The 22,247-nt window shown below is 35.2% G+C and overlaps 3 protein-coding genes across 4 annotated transcripts; 2 read left to right on the top strand and 1 right to left on the bottom strand.

Annotated features, from left to right (window-relative positions):
* The first annotated feature begins 4,449 nt into the window (after nt 1-4,449).
* On the top strand, nt 4,450-9,256 carry LOC110695943 (delta(12)-acyl-lipid-desaturase-like). The gene is made up of 2 exons (XM_021873180.1): nt 4,450-4,644; nt 7,860-9,256. The coding sequence occupies exon 2, from the start codon at nt 7,883-7,885 to the stop codon at nt 9,050-9,052; it is 1,170 nt and encodes a 389-aa protein (XP_021728872.1). The 5' UTR covers nt 4,450-4,644; nt 7,860-7,882; the 3' UTR covers nt 9,053-9,256.
* Nucleotides 9,257-9,276: 20 nt separating this feature from the next.
* LOC110695940 (putative pentatricopeptide repeat-containing protein At3g18840) lies at nt 9,277-18,851 on the bottom strand. 2 transcript variants are annotated; one of them, XM_021873175.1, is made up of 5 exons: nt 16,367-18,851; nt 15,560-15,674; nt 11,411-11,505; nt 10,253-10,599; nt 9,277-9,367 (listed from the first exon to the last, which is right to left on the bottom strand). In XM_021873175.1, the coding sequence occupies exon 1, from the start codon at nt 18,751-18,753 to the stop codon at nt 16,675-16,677; it is 2,079 nt and encodes a 692-aa protein (XP_021728867.1). In that variant the 5' UTR covers nt 18,754-18,851; the 3' UTR covers nt 9,277-9,367; nt 10,253-10,599; nt 11,411-11,505; nt 15,560-15,674; nt 16,367-16,674. The 2 variants fall into 2 exon arrangements, with proteins under 2 accessions (XP_021728867.1, XP_021728868.1); XM_021873176.1 differs by lacking the exon at nt 11,411-11,505.
* LOC110695942 lies at nt 12,094-14,925 on the top strand. Its single transcript, XM_021873179.1, has one exon. It carries the CDS (start codon nt 13,302-13,304, stop codon nt 14,670-14,672), a length of 1,371 nt encoding a protein of 456 aa, XP_021728871.1. The 5' UTR covers nt 12,094-13,301; the 3' UTR covers nt 14,673-14,925.
* Nucleotides 18,852-22,247: the final 3,396 nt, after the last annotated feature.

The raw sequence follows: 22,247 nt of genomic DNA, 5'->3' as shown, positions 1-22,247 counted from the left end.
TCATATGTGATGTGCGAAGGGATTTTAACCGTGGGTACGCGCTCTTCCAGTATCCATTGCTCGAATGGTGAACTAGCGGGTAGCATAACGGCCTTGCCCTTGTTCCTAGCCGAAGGGACCGCGCTCCGCCCTCTTAGAGAGGTAGGAGTGGTTTTCGTCCCTGGCTGGGAAGTCTGGGCCTCGGCTGCAGGGAACGAGAGGCGACTACGCACGCTCGGTTCCTGGCCGCCGAGTCGGTCAAGGACGCTTCTGCGAACAGTCTCAGGTTCTCGGTGAGTAGATTCTGGCCGAGAAGCTGAGCTGCTGCTCTTATGCGCTTCTGGTCTTGAGGATGAGGATCCTTTAAAAAATTGAGGGTTCTTTTTCCTCTGTTTTTCATTTTTCCAAGAATCCTCCTCCCACTCTTCCAGTTCCCGGAAGGAAGGAAGCTTCCCACCATCATGGTCTAACTTCCTCCGCTGATGCCGGGTATGCGGAGGAGTTCGATCACGAGGTGGTGGCATATTTTGTGCCCTCATCGCCTCCATGAGTACTGCCAGCGCTCTTGCCACCTCTTCCGAACTGGGCCCCGTCAAAGGGGTCCTCGGCCGAGTGTGGGAATGAGGCCGCGCAGCCGATGGTTGGCTTTGGGACACTGAATATGTCCTATGATCGGACTGACCCCTGCTAGACCGAGAGTGGCCCGGCCTATATTGAGAGTCATGAATTACAGGAGATAGGGAATCCTCCTTGTATGACCCTCCCCCCGAGCCGGCACCCTTGGGAGAGTTCCGGTCCGGCGAGGGCGATGGTGTAGGGGTTTTAGGCTTTTCGCCCGCTCCTTGACGGAGGCTTTTGCTCTTGCGGTTCTTAGCCATTGCTGCTAAGATAATCGCAAGATGATCTTGGTTAGGAATTTGGCTTAAAGATTTTTGAAAGTCGTCCCCACAGACGGCGCCAAATTGTTTCGGGTGAAAACAATGGGACCTTGCCGAAGGTCCGCTGAAATGGAGAAGGCTGGATTCGGTCCAAGTTATGTTGGGCCGAGGACTTCCTGCACAGTAAACACACGTAAACTAGCCTCGGGGGTGTTGCCGAGGAAGGCCCCTCCGATGCTAAAGTTAGTACAATGTGTAAGAAGAAGACACTATGCAAGAGAGTTTGTTGCTTGAGGCTTTTGTGGAATATCTCAGAATGTGTGAATGAACATATGAATCTATGAATGAATCAGAATATGAATCTTCCCTTGAATGTATCAATATGATGGCTTTTATACCTCATCATACATAGAGAGGTTGGGCCTTAGCCCAATTGGCTTGCTTTGTGGGCTGACCTTTGACTTTAGCACAATTGGAGAGTTGAACCTTGATCTTGGGCTTTTAATTGGATCATTTAGTGCTTAGGCCCAATTGGACTAAATTGGACCCAAACAGCTTTTAATTAACACTGATCGATTTGTAATTTTCCTTCGAAATTCTACCAATTTGTTTGAAAAACACAAGACTACACATTATTATTATTAGCATATTGTCAAGTACGGTTGTATAAATTGCGTGCGTAATATGTTTAAATAGAGAGGAAGATTATTGAGATTTGAGAAAGATTTGTAATAAATTCAAATGAAATTGATAGCTGTTGTTGCTTAAGTTAATTGGTTCTAAATTTCTGGGCTTACACGAAACTTATCAACAACTTGGATTAAGAAATAGTTTCATTTGGCCCATTTATCCAACGAAACACAAAATTATGGAATTTAATTTTCATTTCTTTAGCATGAGAAATAGAAAATGACATAGCAACCGATAAAGCTACATATTATATATTACGTAATATTATTGATTTGTTACAATGTATATATAGAATATTAGAACCTTAAATAACGCAAAATATGTTTTAATTAATAAGAACTCGTCGTAATAAGAACTCACCCTAATATAATATGAAGAAGATGTGCTTCAATTCGTAGTAAATTATAACAAAGTCGTCTTGACAAAATAGTTTATTGTAATGAAATTATATACGTAGTATGATACACTTCCACCATTTCTTAATACATGCAGCAATAATTTTGAGAAAATACAAGTTTATCAATATGGTAAACAAAATTTGTTTATTAAATAGCAAAATTGTAAATAAATCAACAACTTTTTAGTAAATATGGGTCCCAGTGTTGTTGATATATTTACGAAAATATCATGATGACTGGGCATTTATGTTGTTTTATTTACCATTTTGTCATTTGATAATCAAATTGATAAACAGGGGCTTCCTCAATAATTTTAGACTTCGCCACTGTATGTCAAACTGACGTGTAGTATGACAAAGTACTATATATACCAAAAAAAGTATAAATTTCTCATGTCTCATTAACAACGATAGAAAGGCCAAATTAGACAAGGCACAATGGTTGAGGGAAGTCAGTCGCAAGACTAGTAAGTTCATGTGTGGATTCCAATTTAGGCAGCCACATGCAAAAGATGCAACAATTTCTCTTGACGAGTGTTTGGTTTTGTTCAAGTCTTCTATTAAACCTATGCCATGCAACCACTTATATTTTTCAGAAGTAAACAAGTAATGTGAGCATTAATCTCCTATGAATTAAATCATCATTAATATTGTGTTTATTAACTTAATTTGCACAGTTGTCGATACCCCAGTATAATAATAATCGAGGACCATTAAATATTGACTTCCACTATTAGAGCATCCACAATGGTGGTGCAACATTCACAATGGTGGTGCATAAGGACAATTGTCTATAGCCCCAGTCTCCCAATAATAATCAAGGACGTACAATATTGACTTTCACTATTTAACATTCCCAAAATAAACAAGCAATGGAAAATTCAATGTGCTAACCCACAATAGATTTTTGTGACCAAAGATTATATAAATCAATTTTGGGCTCAACTATGGCTTCAACCATCAGCTTAAACTATATATTGAACTAATGTATGGTTGGTGCACCCGGGTACACCATGCGCATGGTGCACCCGGAAAGAACATTAGGTATATTTACAAGAACATGGGCGAAAAAAAGAGCATTATAGATATTTATAAAGAACGTGAGCATAATATGTTCTTTAAATTTGATTAATATGTTCTTTGAGTTTGAACTATATGTTCTTTACATTATACAATATGTTCTTTAATGTATGTACATTAAAAAAAAAAAAAAAAAAAAAAAAAAAAAAATCAATCACCCGAGTAACTAGAAAAAAGAATATGTTCTTTACTGTATTATCATGTTCTTTTTGTAAAGACTTTATGTTATTTGGTTAGAGGTGATCAAAGTTAGACCGACCCGGCTTGATTTTGGACGGGTTTTGGGCAAAAAAATTTCACCCCCTAATTGGGTCGGACCCGACCCGTAAATTTAAATTTTTGGGCGGGTTTGGGATTGCGTTATTATGCATTTTAGTTGATTTTTTATACTCAACACGAAAAGCCCGCACGGCCGGACCATTTTGGGCAGGTTTGGGCACAAAAACTTCAGCCCAAAAAACTTGGCCCGACTCAAGAAGTGAGCTGATTTTTTAACCTTGGCCCGGTCCGCCTAATGATCACCTATATCTTTGTCAAACACGAACATGTTCTTTTTTGTCAAATATAATGTTCTTTTTCAAACACGTTTAACCACCCAAATAACCATGAAAAATAACATGTTCTTTTTGTAAAGACTTTATGTTCCTTGTAATGTCATGTTCTTGTCAAACACAAACATGTTCTTTTGTGAAACACAGGTATGTTCTTTTTCAAAGACTAGCATGTTCTTTTTTTTTCCCATGTTCTTTAAAATATGTCTAATGTTCTTTCGGGTGCACCATACACATGGTGCACTATACTATTTTCAATATTGAACGAGTTGATTATTTAACATATATATACGTTATGGGTTCAAATTTTATTTACCCCTTCTTTCAAGCAGAATATTTAGTGCTCGTTATGAAGAGACACATGCTACTTTCACACTTTAAACCCAACGAACCCTCTGATAAAAAGTTTATATAGAGAGTATGTAAACCAATTTCAGGCTTCAACCAACAATGAAGACTTGTATTTAGGAAAATGATATACATAGCCCTAAGGGCTACATATAAGCATTTAATTTACTCTTGAAAATTGTTTAAATTTAGAAAATCATGACAAAAACACACTAATTACACCGATTTCCGCGTGTTTTTGTCATGAATTCCTAACTTTATACATTTTCCAAGAGTAAATTCAATGCTTATATATAGCCTTAAGGGCTATGTATAGCATTACCCTTGTATTTATTAGGTTATTTATTTATTTATTTATTTATTTATTTATTTTTTTACAAGGACTTGTATTTATTAGTTGAATACAATATATATTTGTGATTTGTAATGTCATTTTGCCAATTTGAGCCAAATACATTAACAGTCGTATAAAGTTATTGTGATTTTTACTTAAAAAATTGATCCTTACTTAATTGGAGTGATATTTAAAGGGCCCACCTACCTCCCATATGAAGGGGCTTAGTTATTTTACGGAATTGGGAAGGTCACTATATATATGTGCAAATGCTTGGGCATCCTTTCGTACTACTATCATTTTTTACCTTCAAATATAATATTTCTAAAAATAAAAGCAAAGAAGAAGAAACTCTCATCTTGGGTTGATACTTTTGTTACAAAACAGGTATGATGTTTTATATATTTTCGTATTTTCCTCATAAATTAGCGCATTTTATTCATTATATATTCATTTATGTTCTTTTTTATAAATTTTTTTTTTAAGTTCATCATATCATCTTTAGATCTTGATGTTTTATAATATTCACCTTAAGCTTGGAAGTTTTTAATGTCACTATTTTGGAATTTGAATTTGTTGAAACCATAAGTTCTCAAGAAGAGCAAGTGGGGGACTCCCTAAGTTCCTTGTATCTTTTTATTATAACTCCAATTCTTTCATTATTTCTTCTTCTAATTTATAAGGAAACATCTTACTTAGTTATAATTTATACCCGAAGAGAAAAGTATGAGAGAATGAGTGTATATTACTCTGTACCAATTACATCACGGGTCCGATTTATATTATATTTCGAATGTAATTTTACACCCTCTTATGTCTGATCTATATTATAATTTCGAATGTAATTTTACATCCTCTTATATATTCTCTTATAAGTATAAGATTACATCATTAAATTAACACAATCTATATGTGACAATGCATTTTTGTAAAAAAATTTTGACAATCATTATCAAACAGTGTTTTTGATCATATAAAATTTACTTATATTGGAAATTTTCGATTTTCTTCCTACGTAAAGATTAATGACAATACTTCCAAACAAAGAGTAACAAAAATAACCAAACTTAGTATTAAAAAAAAAAAGATGCAGAGATAGAAAGGAAACTCTTGCGTTAATACATGGACAACGTAACTAACGATCTAACATAATAATTTCATAGGTTAATTTTTTTAATTAATTTACTTTTAATTATTTTTAAATTTCGTTTTTTGTAATATATTGTACAATCTTTTACCAAAAGTGTAGAAATATCTAAACTAGAAAAAGAGTTGCATGTAGAATTAGTCTATCCTAGTATCTAGTAAGAAAATAGACGAGTTTTTTTTTTGGTGTTTAGAGAGCCACAAGGGCAGGGGTGAGAATCGATCCCATGATCTCCTGGAATCGGGAAGGGAGCTCTAACCACTTGAGCTATCCTTCACTCTCAGAAAATAGACGAGTTGAATGGGTAGCTAATTTGATTTTATTTGTTAGTTCGAGTCTCTTGCCTAAATATTTGTAACACGTCTTTCTTTAATTTCACTCTATTGAATAATAAAAGTCTAAAATCTAATTAATAGTTGAATGGTATCCTTGGACAAGTTTTCTCCTTACCCTATTGTTAAGATAAAAACAAGAAACATTAACGAAATCAACAAATTAAACAAGAGAGAGCTATTTTGAGGAAGAGTACAAATTACAAAATAGTCGAGCCCATATAATATAACATACGTGTATATTATAAGTTTTCCGTGATGATAGTTTGAAGAGGGTGCCAATTCAAGGCATATTCTAACACCTTTAATAATAAACGCTTTTGAAAAAAAAAAAAAAAAAAAAAATTAAGAGTGAAATAATAAACGCCTTTGGTGTGATTAAAACTTTTGTTTTTATTAGCATGGTTGACGTGATGTCTAAAAGTGTTGTTATAATCGTGTGACCAAAAAATAAGGTGGCATAGTCAAGTTCTAACACCTTAATACTATGGAATTTGTATTTTTTATTTAATTTTTTAATTTTTTATTCTTAATATCTTATGCCAACTACTAGTTAGATTCCAAATATTTTAATAAAGAATAGGATCCAATTATCACATATGGTCGTCTTATAACAAATTGAATTGCCGTGAAATGGTCTCACCTATATTTATCTTGACTAGTAAGAATCTTGTTTAAAAGTTCAACCTTCAATTAACATTAACCCAATGTTGTGATACATATTATGTTATTTATTTCTTCCCAATTTAATCTTATTTGAGTCACAAAAGAAGACTAAAAACAATAATAAGAGAGTAAATTGTGCATGTTATTCATGCAATAATCGGGGTAGGTATCGCTTGGGCCTAAAAACAAATACTAGAGTAATTGAAAATGATACTTAAATATGGCAAAAGTTAATGAGCGCCCCCGGGGCGTTAGATAAGAGAATTAAAGTGCAAATATTAGAGTAAAATTAACATTAATTACACCGAACGACGCGTGATTTTGTCATGAATTCCAAACTTAATACCATTTCAACCTATATAATTTATCCTTATCTAACGCCCCGGGACGCTCGTTAGCAAGATCGCTTAAATAAACATAAATTGATGAGTTAATAAATGGATCCAATGCTACATAATAAATGTGAGTTTGGTAGTTGGACTTTAGATACAAGTTACTTAGTTGTACTTGTGTCATGGAAGAGGCCTTTCTTAGAGCAAGTTTAGCCCCAAGTCTTAAGACTTGAATGTGACATCATTTTTGGTGGTCCCTATTGAAAATGATGTCATCAAATTCTTGTTAAGACTCACTAAGACTTACACAAATTTATCACTTTAGCCTTAAAACTTAAATATTTGACATATTATATGTAGAAAAGTGTAAAAAAAAAGGGATAATAAGAATAAAAATGAAGTGGGTGAAGTGGGTCCCAATCTCAAGTCTTAAGTTGAGTCTTGAAATTTTAAGACTCAACTTAAGACTTGCTTGAGATTTTTAAAGAAAAATGGAAAAAGTCTTAAGTATAAATCTTTAGACTCAAAATGATGATGTCACCCCAAGTCTTAAGACTTGGGGCTAAACTTGCTCTTAGGATTGGTGTTTTTGAAGCATTAGTCAAACATGCAGGAGGAAATTAATTACGAGTAATTGTTTTTGATTTATGTCCAACTAGTACCTGTCCTGGGCGATGCCCCGAGTTCTCTCCGCAATATACATTCTTATGTTTAAAAATCATCTTTTTAGTGTACCCGTATGATATTGTATTAACTACGCTGTAATACAATACTCCATACCCCTTTTTTTTTTTTTGAGGGGATACAATACTCCATACCTTGTATATTGGAGTATTGGACTAACAAAATGCAAAAATATATTACGAATTAAACGAATGAGATTTTGATTTCGTAAAACTAATATGACCTAGATTATAGAAACAACAGTTATTTATAATAATTTCAAAGTATGAAGCACTTGTATTTGTGAGTTTTAGTTTCTTCAAGTGTACTTTGAACATGTTTTAAGTGACCTTTTTTTTTTTTAAACATGTTTTAAGTGACCTTAACTTTTCTTTTTAACACAATAATCAACGGAAATTAAAGCTTAAACGTTGTAATCTCGCTATGTTTATGTCCATGCAGTTGGAAGATTTTGAAGAGTAGCAATGGGTTCAGGTGGGCAAAGGAAAACCACAAGCATAAAGTCGCGAGAAGGAGAAAGAAACGGAGGAGGCAGAGTAGCTATTCGCCGTGCCCCAAACTCGAAACCACCCTTCACACTAGGCCAACTTAAGCAAGCCATCCCACCACATTGTTTCCAACGTTCCCTCTTAAAATCGTTCACCTGTCTAGTGTATGATATTACACTAGCCTGCCTTTTCTACTTCATTGCCTCTCATGTTATTCCAACTCTAGCTTATCCTCTGCCTTTGTTGGGCTGGCCGATATATTGGGCCGTACAAGGCTGCATTCTCACAGGTGTTTGGGTCGTAGCCCATGAATGTGGACACCATGCTTTTAGTGACTACCAATGGGTTGATGATACCGTGGGCCTAATCTTTCATTCCTTCCTTTTAGTCCCATACTTTTCTTGGAAGTATAGCCACCGTCGCCACCACTCGAACACCGGTTCGTTGGATAGGGATGAAGTGTTTGTGCCCAAGCCTAAGTCTCAAATCTCATGGTACTCCAAATACATGAACAGCCCACCGGGCCGTATGGTTTCACTTATAGTCACATTAGCATTGGGTTGGCCCTTGTACTTGCTCTTCAATGCATCCGGTCGCCCTTATGACCGGTTCGCTTGCCATTTTGACCCAAGTGGGCCCATTTTTTCGACCAGGGAGAGGACTCAAGTTTTTGTATCTGATTTGGGTGTACTAGGGGTGATGTTTCTCCTATACAAGGTTGCTATGACTAAAGGTCTAGTTTGGTTGATTTACATGTACGGCGTCCCACTTTTGGTTGTCAACGGCTTCCTTGTCACCATAACTTACCTCCAGCATACGCACCCGGCGTTACCCCACTATGACTCATCGGAGTGGGATTGGCTGAAGGGGGCATTGTCAACTATGGATCGCGACTATGGGGTGTTAAACAAGGTTTTTCATAATATAACAGATACTCATGTTGCTCATCATTTGTTCTCTACTATGCCTCACTACCATGCAATGGAAGCAACCAAAGCAATCAAGCCTATTCTTGGGGACTATTACCAGTTTGATGGGACACCATTCTACAAAGCATTATGGAGGGAGGCTAAGGAGTGTTTGTATGTCGAGCCAGACGATGATTCGCAGCAGAAAGGTGTATACTGGTACAAAAATCGGTTCTGACATTCTAATTCAGGTCCCGAACTGTTATGTTATGAACTAAGTGATAAGTTATGGAAAAAATTGTATTCGTACTTGTTAGTAGTAACTTGTTAGACTGTACTATTACTTGTAGTAACTAGGAATCCCAAGTGTTTCCCTCATTAGGCACTAAATATCTCAGTTGTTCTGTTGGATATAAAACGAAACTATTATCTCTGTATCTCATCATACTCTCATCATCATCTCGAGTGTGAACTCTGTTCGTTGAATTTCTTACTAAGCTGCTGCTACACCTCCATTGGCAGAGATTTCCTGCTATCGCCAGTAACATTATACCTGCAAATTACAGGAATTATTATTCTGGCAAAAAGTATCATTGCAATAAACAGGATCTACAGATTCTACATCAAAATCGTATAAATATTGTACATTGATTTCTAGGGTTTAGGCTTTTTATTAGAGTGGCTACGACTGATAAGTAGCAGCCACTGTTTATTTTCTATGGGTATAATCAATCAATCAAAGCCTTAATCCCATGATAAGCCACCATTTGATTAAGACAACTTTTACATATATCATTATACCCATAGAAATCTCACTGAAAAAAATTCTCAAAAGCAAATCGTACCAAACAGGTAACAAGCAGCATCTTGAAGATTTATAACATAGTTATGGCGGCAAACATCAAAGAGAAACAAGAATACTACTTAACCGTAGAAAAAAAAGATTTATGTAAGTTATCTTATGCAAAGTATATCATAAACAATAACTATACCACATCCTGACATCCCTCCAACATTAGCAATATCAGTCTAACAATACCACCACTGCCATAATTAAACTCTGAATGACATAACATAAACACAAATTAAGATGAGTGAAAATGAACCTGACTACATTATCAAAAACTACAAATAAAATCTGCTAAGGATCTATTCATGTCTGAACTCAAGAGCTTGACATGCATGCAGGTGTGAGAGCAGTGGCTAAACCCCCACTTGAATACACAAAAACCACGGCTTACATCATCGTCATTGAAGTAGGTGTCCCCTTACCATTAAAAAAAGTGAGAAAAGTACAACATATTTCAGCATGTGGGGAAAAATAGAAGAAAATGAATAAGACCTCTACACCTTATGCCCAAAATCTCTTCACATATAACTCCATCTTATAATATATAAATTTAAACTTACTATCAAAAGGTATTCATCGAATAATTACCGTAGCTTTGTTATCCAAGAGCCAGAGCAGACACAAACTCCAGTCAAATCACATGGTTGCTAAGACAGTTGGGGGTGATCTTTGGCACCTCCAACTTCTTTTTCTAGGCATGGTAACTCCTATGTGCACCCAGGGCATTGCATGCCAGTACTGTATGACATGTTACACAGTCTTCATTGGTGAAATTACTCATCCTAGTTTGTAAATCTCCTTCAGGTGGCTTTCACTACATCAAAATATCAGTCTTACACAAAAACCACGTCTCTCCAGCATGAGCCTTTGAGATGGTAGTTTGCAACACAGCAGAAATTTGCCCATTCAACAGCAGTTATGCTGATTGGTAGAACCTGTGCCACAAAGAATCTATGTTATTTCAGTTATCATCAAAGGAATAGTTATACTTATTAGACCCAAAATATTTCTCAGGATGCAAGATTTCAATCATTTCATTCTAAAACAACGAAAAGCACTGATTTATGTCTGACCATGGTAAGTTAAACATATTTAATGTCAATAGCTTGGTTGCTAGATTATTGGCTACTTTAATAAAACAAACAATTAAACAGCATGTATTGATCAATATGTAATGTAGTTTAAGGAATTATAGGAAAAAGTAAAGCCTAGTGAAAATAGCTATGAACTTGGCTTGTCTGAAATAAAGGATTACAGCTTCTAGAGTCATCTAGGAGAGGAGAGTAATAGAATAGCAAGATGAATGATTTCTCACTAATGTACTATAACTTTTTGCAACGGTGAAACTGAGGGACAAGGAATGGATAAGATATAGTTGTCTGTTTCATAAATTGAACCCATATTTGGCTCTAGAAAGAAACTGGGAAGAGGAGTTAGAAAGATTGAGGTGCTGCTCAAGCAAGAATCGGGAATTAAATGACGATATGATGAGTTTGAGTTGAAAAAGAATCATGGATTGTTTCTGTTTGAGAATATATTATCTAAGTATCTAACTATCCACCAACACCCTCTAGTGGTGGTTGAGAGAGGATGAAGTTCAAGTTCTCTCAAGTCTCAACAGTAATACTTAGGAAGGGATAAAACTACTGAAGAAGCTTAATTAGTATCATAAGATTATGCAATTACTATAAACACAATAACACAAAGGAGAAAAAAAATGAGAAATGAAAAGCAAAATACACCTACCGAAACTAAGGACGTAGAAAAAATATTGGCGACGTAATTATAAAATGGCCCTCTTAACAATGAGAATTCATTAGCTTTAGCTATGTAGGATGCACCTGAAAGGAGTTTAATCAACTTTTAAAGTAGGAATTTGGTTAGCATCCAGACAGTTTTAAAAAAATATAAAAATTGTGTTTTCCTACTACAACTGATGCAAAATATATGCAGAACAATTTATTTATCTAGCATGCCCAAAATGCTGTAGCTCAGTAGGTAACCATATAGCACTAAGCAAATGAAAGAGACTGAGCATTTAGTTGTACTAAATGTCAAAGAACAATATGAACACTTTGAGTAAAACAGAGTGGGCAGGAGCCCTCCCATTGCTCCCTTCAACGAAGCCACTTAAGATCATAAATAGTTTTTGGTAAAGGTCAAGAACTAAGGCAAAGCTAAGAACTCTTGCAGCAGAGCTCAATGCTAAGTTGCCAACATAGTAACATTGTTCATCTTAGGAAACAATAAGTAACAAAATTCGCTTTTGTATGACGTTTATTCTGGTTACATGGAAATCTAACAGGATTTTAGATAGTTGTCTCTTCTACATTCAGTATTATAATTAATTAATTTAGGTTTCAACCTGATATGATTTACAATCTATCATTTTTTAGATCAGATTCCGATAGAATCATCTCGTTATGATTCTGTAGACAGATATCAACTCACCCATCTGTAAGGAATAAGCCAGTAACAAAGACAAAGAAGAGAAAAAGGAAAATGAAACTAACCACACTGTTTGTCATATAAACTGTAAATAAAACTGTTTTCCTGTTCACAATCAAAAGTTTAATAGTTGAGGCTAAAAGCAATTACTATTACTAATGTGTGCAATTGTGATTATCAGCAACTAAGTATTGGCTAGGGTTCTTCTGTGCTACCTTTTTTGTCATAATCATCCTTGTCAGTCAAACTTTGTCATGTAATTGTGATGGATAATACGGACCACAATTCTAGTGCACTCAGTGTACATTAATTTGTGCTGTTACTATGGCTAGTGTCCACTTGAAGAAGATTAAAAAGATTAAACCACTGCTAAACTAATAGACTTGTGAAAAGGTTAAACTTAGATACAATGCTTGATTTGACATAGGGTAATTTAAGAGGCAGGCCAAGCAAATTCATTAAAGGTTGTCGTTAACAGCTTAAATATCAGGCAAGCTTCTTTTCAAACTATGAAACTGATTGTTTACCCTTAAAGTATAATGTATCACGATCCTCAGGTTGTGAACATACAGATAATTTAAGGCATTATGTATGAAAAAAATGAAAAAAGGGAATAAAAATAAAATGAGATAAATAATAGAAGAACAAATGGTTGTAAATTTCCCGGTACACAAAGTTTAAGTGAATCTGAGTGCAACACCTAATTAGCCATTTAATGAATCTGGAATATGATACTACCTCCGGTTCTTATTATGTGCAACAAAGGGGTATTATTTGTGAGACATAAAATTTTCCTTTGTTGCACATAAAAAGAAAAGGAGGTAGTAATTAGCTTAAAACGAGTACTATATACTAATATGACTCTGACCTTTGCTGTCATTTCCTACACAAAACTGAATACTGAATTATGAAAATGGGCCTTTAGTCAAACAAAATAGAATCATGATTTGTTACTTAAAAAGCATATCTCCTATAAGGCTATGATCTTCTAAATTTAAAAAACATTAAATGTCCTCCAATGTGAATCGTGATAGGGTAGATTATTCATGATTCTAGAAATCTCCCTGGTATGTTTCCATAATTAACAAAAGGCTTATCTGGCAGAGGCGTCCAATAGTGTGAAACCGAGCCATCTATAAACAGGGCCTTCCCACTTCTCATTAACTCACCAATAGCCATTCCATCCTCAATGAAACTCATTCTATCAGTTTTTAGAGCCCTTCTCTTCATCACCATGGCATCCCCCAATCACCCTAGCCAATCTGAGCATGGTGTCCATGGCACAACTCTTGCACCAACCTCTGATGGTCTTGGTGCAGTTGATATTAACCTCTCTCTGTCCCTCTCTATCAACTCAAGTAGCACCTTGCCTTCTCGCCAAAATCAGGCCAATCCTGTGATTGATCAACAGTCCTCCCATCATCATCTGGATGGAGCAAGGACTAGGAGATCAAACTTTAACATACCTTTTGGTCTCCATGCGCATAGCCCATCTGATTCCTATCCTTTACAACCTCGAAACAATGTAAACTTGAATTTTTTTGTGGGAAACAGTTCTTCCTTCAACATCAACCTCCTGAACAACAACCCCATTTCTCAATTTGCAAGCAATAGTCCTTCTGCAGGCTCATCAAGTACTCCCCCAATTATAAACATCTTCAATCCGGCATCTTCACATGTCCAGCAGCCATTTTTAAATCTAGGCCCGAACCAAGAACCCATACTGAATAGATATTCAGAAATAAATGGTAGCCCCCGGTTCGCAAGACTTCATTCACAATATGCTTCTCCCATTGTTGCTACAGGAAGTGGAAACACTCGAGGTACGTATGTTACAAACTCTGAGCAAGAGATTCCTACTGCTATTTCATACCTAAGACAGAATATAGTCAGTTTGTCCACTCATCATGGACAACCATCCAACCTATGCCAAAGAATTCTTGATCAAAGTCGCACCACTTCTCAACATACAATGGGTTTAAGTTTATTCAATCGACCATTTAGATACCGTGGTGAGAAGTACAATCCTGTTCCTTCTTTTCCAAGTTCAATACTGAACTCACCCAACCACCAAAATCCGATCCTTGTTGATGGAAATGGCACACTCCATTTTAATTCATTTAATCCTCAACCAAATCCAACTTTTCCTGAAATTCACTCTGCATCAGAAGAAGTGGTAGGACAAGCTTCTGAACCTAATAACAACAACGCAACAGCTGAACCTGCATATCAAGCAAGAAGAACTTCTATGTATAGGAGTCATCCCTACAAAAAGTATGGCCCGTACACTTGCCCTAAGTGTCATGTTGTTTTTGAGAATGGAAATAGGTATTCAGCACATACTCAGATTCATTACAAGGATGAGACACCTGATGAGCGGAAGAAACGTCGTGAAAGTAAGATCAGGAAGAGGGAAATGCACTTAGCAAATTCTGCTGATGGTATCACTGTGATGCCTGGGTCTCTTCAGCAGGGGGAAGAGCCAATACTGACTGGTTCTGGTCAGCCAAGATGTGTGACTGGTTCTGCTACTATGGTTATCAAGAAGGAGGTTGACTGATTGTATCCCTATGTATTAGCATTTTATAGTGGCAGCTCTATCAGGAATCGTGTTTTATATTTTATATGCCATTAGGAATTGTGTTTTAAATTTTATGTGTCTAGAACAAGGTTCAGTTCTGTTTTCCGTTATAAAACTGTAACCAAGGGTTCAGTTCGTTTACCGTTATAGTACTGTAACCAAGGTTCAGTTCGTTTTCCGTTATAAACTTTAAAATTTATATATATCTATATATGCTGCAAACTGCATAATCGTACAACATAAAACGTTATAACAAATTCTTGAATATCTAACCCCTTGTTTCCAGTGTGTCAATATTTTCTTCTTGGAGAGTAATAAATGTGTTCAATTGGTGGGTATTACAGCGTATAAAAGCAAAATTAAATGAATGTATACCAATCAAATTGTGAGCTATAATTATAGGACAAAGGATTCCGCACCATTAAACAACTAAAAATTGGTTTTCCTCAGTTTTCTTGGGATGGTGAGGCCAAAATAAACATAATACTCCCATGAATAGCCATAACTATGATTAAAAGGTATCAACTATTTATTAGACAAAATATATATATATATATATATATATATATATATATATATATCTATATATATATATATATATATCGGACTCTTTCATTTACCTCACGTATCCGTGTTGACACGACTCGTGTCGGACACCGACACCGACACCGACACTTGGACACTTCATTTTTAACTAAAAACACAACTTTTTTCAAGAAAATGGGCGAGTCCGATGCTTGGACACCCGTGTCTAATTTGACACTTCATCCGAGTCCAAGTAACATAGTATATATATATATATTGCATACTCATTTATAACAACCAAAACTCAAACAAATCTTCATGTAGGGTAAAGAAAAACATACTACTTTAGATGTTCAAACTTCTCCAAGGAGCATGGTTGTAGATCTTCTTACACCGAAGCTTGTGCAAATCAGTCAGCCTATATCACAGTTGTGTGGCTCAGACCAAAAGGTATAACTGCAATATTATTGTTCACACTTATGTTAGGAGAATACTCTTCCAAATTGGTGATAACAAAATATAAATATCAACATTAGAAACAAGATCAAAAATAATATTTTAATTTAGTGACATTTAATTGGAAGCCATCAAGTAAAGAGTAAAACATAATTATTATCAAACTAAAATATTGAACTTTACTTACATCATCTTCAATTATAACCATTAGTCAACAAATAAGGAAAAGGCTCATGTTGTAACTAAATTGTGTACTGAGAACATAAGTGTGAACTATAATATTGAAACAGGTATAAACATAACAAGCCAGTTTAATTGAAAAGAATATTATATTCCAAACAATTACTTTTAAGATATTTCCTATGTTTAGCATGTGAGAAAGAGAAAAATAAATATGTAGACGTAATCTAATATCCTTGAAGATGAAAGAGATGTCTCTAGTTTGAAGGGGGGGGAGGGGGAAAGAAAGAAAAAAAAAAGTGTCACACTGTCCACCATATACCATATCTTCCTCCTTTCCTCCACTCTAGCTCTCCTCACCCCCTCTTTTGAATCAAACAGATATTGAAACTTGAAATCTAAAAACGATTTCAGTTCAAAATTATTCAGCTGAACCAAATCCAACCTAAATTAGCAAGAATTAAATAAGGAAAATGTATGGAGTATGCGAGAGATAAAAGTATAAAACTAACCTGCCCAAAAAATAAGGCACTTTTGTTAATCATTAAGACTTCCCGACCTTCCCTCACCCTCCTCCCCCCACCCCCACTCAACAGCTGCAGAGTAATTCAAACAAACTTGCATACTGAATATCCATTAGATAAAGCCATACTTGGGTTCCTTCCCCTTCTTATTAAATATCTTCACAAAGTTGAAACCCATAATTTGATTTCTCAGTTTATGAAGAATCTACTACTGTCAAGCACAATTAGTTCAAATTCTTTCAGAAGCGAATACTATAAGGTCACAGCAGACATCTTCATGACATAGTTCCCAGGAATCAATTCATTTTATCTACAAGCAGATCTTTGACCAAGGCAAGGTGGTTAATTTCTGCTACTAAACATGCAAGCAAAGAGTAGATTGCATCGGATTTCAAGTGAGATGTGTCACCAGAAGTAAAGACAGTAACACCTTTCTCCAGATGTATCCAACTGCATCCTACAAGCTTCTTGATCACCTTCCCTTTCATCTTCTTCCTAATCCTCCCTACCTCATCCCAATCCCCCTCTGAAGCATATACATTAGCCAATTGCACATAACGAGACCCATTTTCACCCTCAATTCTCAACAGCTTTTCCTCTGTTTCTCTGGCTAGATTTAAATTCCCGCTTATCCTACAAGCATTTAAAAAAGCACCCAATAAAACAGCATCTGGTTCAAAAGGAATTTCTTCCATTAAGGCAGCCGCCTTGTCCAGTTTATGAGCCCTTCCATAGAGATCAATCATACAAGCATAGTGATCAACTTCTCGTTGTATACCATAATCTCTTTCCATGGCATCAAAATGCTTTTCACCTGATTCCACCAAGCCAGCATGCCGACAAGTTGATAAAAGAGCCACAAAAGTTGCAGCATTTGGTCTAATATTTCTCTCGCACATCTCCTTGAACAACTTAATGGCCTCACTTTCTTGCCCATGATTAGCATAACCAGCAATCATCACATTATAAAGGACTGAATCCTTCTCTTTGACTCCTGAGAAAATTCTCTCAGCAGATGTTATGTGGCCACATTTTGAGTACATGTCAATCATTGAACTCTGAAGTTTATTATCTAATTTCATACCAATCCTTAGTATGTAAGAATGAATCTGCTTACCAGGATGCAAGGAGGCTTGTATAGCACATGCACCAAGTAGAGTCATCAATATCAAAACATCTGGAATATTTACTTCTTTAGCTAGAAACTCTGATAAAAGTTCAAGTGCTGCTTCACAACAATGTGATTTCACATACCCTGAAAACAAAGCAGTCCAAACTATAGAGTTCTTCTCACGCAATGTGTCAAAAAGCCTTCGTGCTTCCACCATGTTGCCTATTGATGAGTATCCCACAATCATCGAAGTGATTGAAAAGGCGTTCCCCATGCTAAATGCTGTATAGGCAGATTTAGCATAATCCATATTACCACACTTGCAATAAACATCTACAATACCACTGCTGATAAAAGAATTCTCAATAAATCCAGCCTTCAAAACATGTGCATGGACTTCCTTCCCAAGATTAAGGCTCCTTGTACCCGAGCAGGCACCTAAGATGCTAGCAAAGGTATGGTTATTCAATCTGATCCCATTTTCCATCATGCAAATGAATAATCTCAATGCCTTCTCATGAAGATCGTTCTGAACAAAACCGGAAATAATCGTGTTCCACGATATAGTGTCATTCAACTCAGCCTCGTGCCAAAAGATATCCAAGGCCAAATCCAACTTATTTTCCCTGCAACAAGCAGCTACTATAGCATTCTTAGATACCGAATCCAATCCACCACGACAATCATTAAAAACCCGAATTGCTTCTTGAAAACACCCACATTTAGAATACATGTCAATAAGTGAACTACAAGAAAATCCACTATGATCATTCCCACTTTTCACCATATATGAATGCAACTGCATTCCTAGAGACGCGAAAGATAACTTAGCAACCAAGTTAAGCATAGTAGTGATAGTAAACTCATCAATGTTTCTACCACTACCACCATTAACTTGAGATGATTGCATCTCAACAAAGAGTCTAAGAGCTTGATCACTCGATTCGTGCTCGGGTTTATCATCAGCATTAACATACCCAGATAGCATAGAGTTGTAAGTCACTAAATCCTTGTATGGGGAAGACTTAAAAAGGAGTTCAGCTGTCTTTATGTCTTGATTCTTCAAGTGGGCAGCAATAATAGTGTTCCAAGTGAATACATTTCTTTCAGGCATTTCGTCGAACAGTTTATGGGCATACCGCAAAAACCCATGTTTTGCATAACAATGGATGAGATTGTTGAATGTGAAGATGCTGGATTGTAAGCCGGATTTGATGGCTTGAGAATGAAACAATTGAAGCTCTTTTACAGATTTGAGCAGCATTTAAAGGCACAGAAAATTTTATCAAGCAAATATGAGTAGTTTCTATTTTTGGCAATACTAAGACAACTACAGTATTGCTGCCTAAAGTAATCGTTAAATAATCCTCTTTCCTTTGAAAAAAGGAATATAAATACTCCGTAAGTAATCTTCAAGTAACAAAATCTAAAATATCATATTTAATTATTTATGAAATGGAAGTAGTATACTCGTATTATTTGTATCAAGGCGGCGATCAATGCTATCAGATTGGAATGATCAAATCGATTCACTCTTGACTAGATCGAGATTGGGTTGGTGTTAGATGTACAAAGTATCGCCCGCTCTTGAACACCTGATCCCAAGAACTAATATTTTATAGAGTTTTAGGCTTATATCAAACTTAATACGTACAAGAGATTTTTAAGCATTGAGGTATACAGAAATTAAACAACTCCCTATAAGTTTTGTGTGCGACCAACTACATGATATAATTACACTTCTTGTTTATAAAAGTAACCTTATTTATACATTAATTCAATTGTTCATAATCATAACTTTATTTTTACTATATATGTAACCCAAATTACTAACATCAATTAATTAAAAAAAAGTAGTGCGTAGTAGTAGTTACTTCATTAATTCAAGTAACCCTTTTTCTTTTATTTTGAATATCATATAAACCCTTTTTTGTTCAAGGGATTTGGCTGGAAAAGAAAGGAAAGGAAAAGGTTTTGATATGTTCCCATGTTTGGTTTAATTAATGACATGAGAATTTAAATGAAAGAAAGGTACGTGAAAGGAAAGTCTCTTTACAAATTTTCTGCTTTCCTTTCCTCCCAAAATCGGAGTAATTCGACTAGAAAGTGAAAATAAAAGCATTTTCCTTTCTCTTCCTCTTATTTCCTTTCATTAACCAAACATTGGAAATAAAATTTCTTTCTTTTTCCCTTCCCTTCCTTTCTTTTCCCTTCCCTTCCTTTCTCTTCTTTTCCTTTACTAACAATGAACCAAAACAAGCCTAAAAGAAATAATTCTACTTGTTTATAAAAGTAACCGTGTAAGGCCTCGTTCACTTCATCTTAATTTTGTTAAACGGAAATTATTTTTACTAGACTGAAATTATTTTTGTTGAACTTAATTTTTTTTTTTTTTTTAATGAACTGAAATTAATGTTGTTGAAATGAAATTATTTTTACTAATTCTCTATTTTCTTTAGAGTTTTTGATTTTTACCGATCTTAAATTATTTTTATTAAACTGAGTTGAACTTATTTTTACTAAGCTGAACTTATTTTTACTAAATATTACTTTTTAAATGTGAACCGAAGAGGGCCTAATTCTACTACAATAATGCATGCCTATCTATTAAGGTAATTCATTTGATCATCCCATTAATCAATTAATTGCTTACATTAATTATATATGAAGCGATCATTTGCCCACACCATTAATTTATGGTGTAACCGACAACATATAATAATGTGTGAACATTGAACAAGAGGTGATCAAGTTGAGCCCGGCGCGATTTTGGGCGGTCGTTAATTTGGACAACTTTTTCCAGACCCGACCCGATTTTTTAAAAATTTTGGGCAGGCTTGGGAAATCAATTTTGCTTGAAAAAGCCCGCATGGCCTGCCTAGTTTGTGCGAGTTTGGGCACACCTTTTGGCTCGAAGTTTGGCCCGGCATGGCCCGGAAAATGGCCAATTTTTTTTTACCTTGGCCCGCCGCGGCCGTTTTTTACAAAGTAAAATTCAACTTTATTTACTCTATCGGTTCATTCGTCTTCAAATAAAAGTTTTTCAATGTTTATGTTTCTCAATAATTCAACGTTATATATATATTTTTACATTAAAGAGAATTTTAATTAAGATTTGTAAAATTTGTTCATTTTTCTTAACTAACACTTTGTTTGGAAAGGAAGAAATGGATGGAAAAGAAGAGAAGAGAAATTGAGGGGGGCAAAATCTCTTGTTTGGGTAAAAGATTGGGGGGAGGAAGGGGAAGGATAGGGAGGGATCCATTTTCCCTCTCTCTATAATAACCATAATCATTTGGAGGGAAAATGAAGCTCACCCCCCCTCCCTTTCTTTTCCCTTCCCTTCCTCCATTTCCCCTCCCCTTCTTTTCTTTCCTTCTTTGATATCCAAACAATGCGTAAAGTAATGAATGATTAAGATTGAAAGTATGAAATGAATGGTTGAGATTAAGAAAAAACCATGGTAAAATCTACGCTACAATGTGAAATTGTGAATCATCACTTTTTTAAAATTCAAATCACTTTCTCAAAGCTACCCCTATTAAACCAGAAAACTACAACTATAAACACCAACATCAGGCCCGGTTATGGCCCTGTGCAAAGAGACCAACAACACAGGGCCCCCCAAACTCAAAGAGCCCAATTTTTGGTAGCAACCCAGTCCTTTACTTTGTCAATTTGTCTGTAGCATACTGTGTAGGATGTTACTGTCGTATCTCACTTCTTGGGTATAGTAAAATCTACTACAGTAATTATTTTATCCTATTCATACTTTCCAATTTCCACATGTTCTTCAGTAATGCACTAATGCCTAGGAAGTAGGAAATTCAAGAGTTTCCGGATTTTACTATTTCTTTTACTCCGTACTAACTTTCTTCTCTGTTTTTTTTTTTCTTTTTAATGGGACATTTCCTAACTCTCTTGTTTCACCCAATTATAATTATCTAATTATCTTATCAATTTACCATCCTCTTACCTCTTTTAATTTCCACCTAACATATATTGTGACATGTCAATAATATTCATTGTAAATAATATTTTCACAATCCTTCAATAATCTTCAATATAATAGCACTTTCAAGATTTCATACTTTTTTTTTAAGGCAAATTTCAAGATTTCATACTTAACAATTACATCCCTTGATTTCCAGCCATCATCAAATTCACCTCTTATAAATTTTAATCAATTTAATTGTTTTTATCAACATCTAACTACTCAAAACGATTTAAAGTTAAACTATACATTGTATAATTTTCAGTATATATTCTCATTTATTGTTAGTGAAATTTTGAATTTCAATTTAAATATATATTGTAGTAGGGGCCAATTTTATTTATTTATCTATTTCATTTTTTTTTGTTGAGGGCCCTTTTTAATGATTAGAACAGGGCCCCGTAATGGAATGGGACGACCCTGACCAACATCACAAAAGCCAACCAGGGTAATAATGTAAATTCACAATATTAGCGCACTTTTTTATTTGCTCTATTTAAGCTCGATGCTGTTCTCTTCCCATGGTTAAAGCCCTTAACCATGACGTCATTATATCCCTAAGTAATTCACAACTTTTTTAATTTGCTGTAGTAATTTACAAAGTGATATTAACTTGCGGTAGTAATTGACAAATTATCCTAAAAATTAATAAATATTACTCCCTCCGTTTCAATTTGTTAGTCCCATATACTATTTTGGGCGTTTCAAAAAGATCTACCCATATTGAATGTATTCTACTTTTAACTTAGTATTTATTTCCTATT

Source organism: Chenopodium quinoa, unplaced genomic scaffold (genome assembly GCF_001683475.1).
Source record: "Chenopodium quinoa cultivar QQ74 unplaced genomic scaffold, ASM168347v1, whole genome shotgun sequence".
Taxonomy (NCBI): domain Eukaryota; kingdom Viridiplantae; phylum Streptophyta; class Magnoliopsida; order Caryophyllales; family Amaranthaceae; genus Chenopodium; species Chenopodium quinoa.
Note: the sequence above shows the minus strand (reverse complement) of the source record. Positions and strands in the feature narration are given on the sequence as shown.

Coding starts and splice junctions, on each gene's coding strand:
- LOC110695940 (XM_021873175.1), bottom strand. CDS start 18,753: ATGCTGCTCAAATCTGTAAAAGAGCTTCAATTGTTTCATTCTCAAGCC.
- LOC110695943 (XM_021873180.1), top strand. CDS start 7,883: ATGGGTTCAGGTGGGCAAAGGAAAACCACAAGCATAAAGTCGCGAGAA.
- LOC110695942 (XM_021873179.1), top strand. CDS start 13,302: ATGAAACTCATTCTATCAGTTTTTAGAGCCCTTCTCTTCATCACCATG.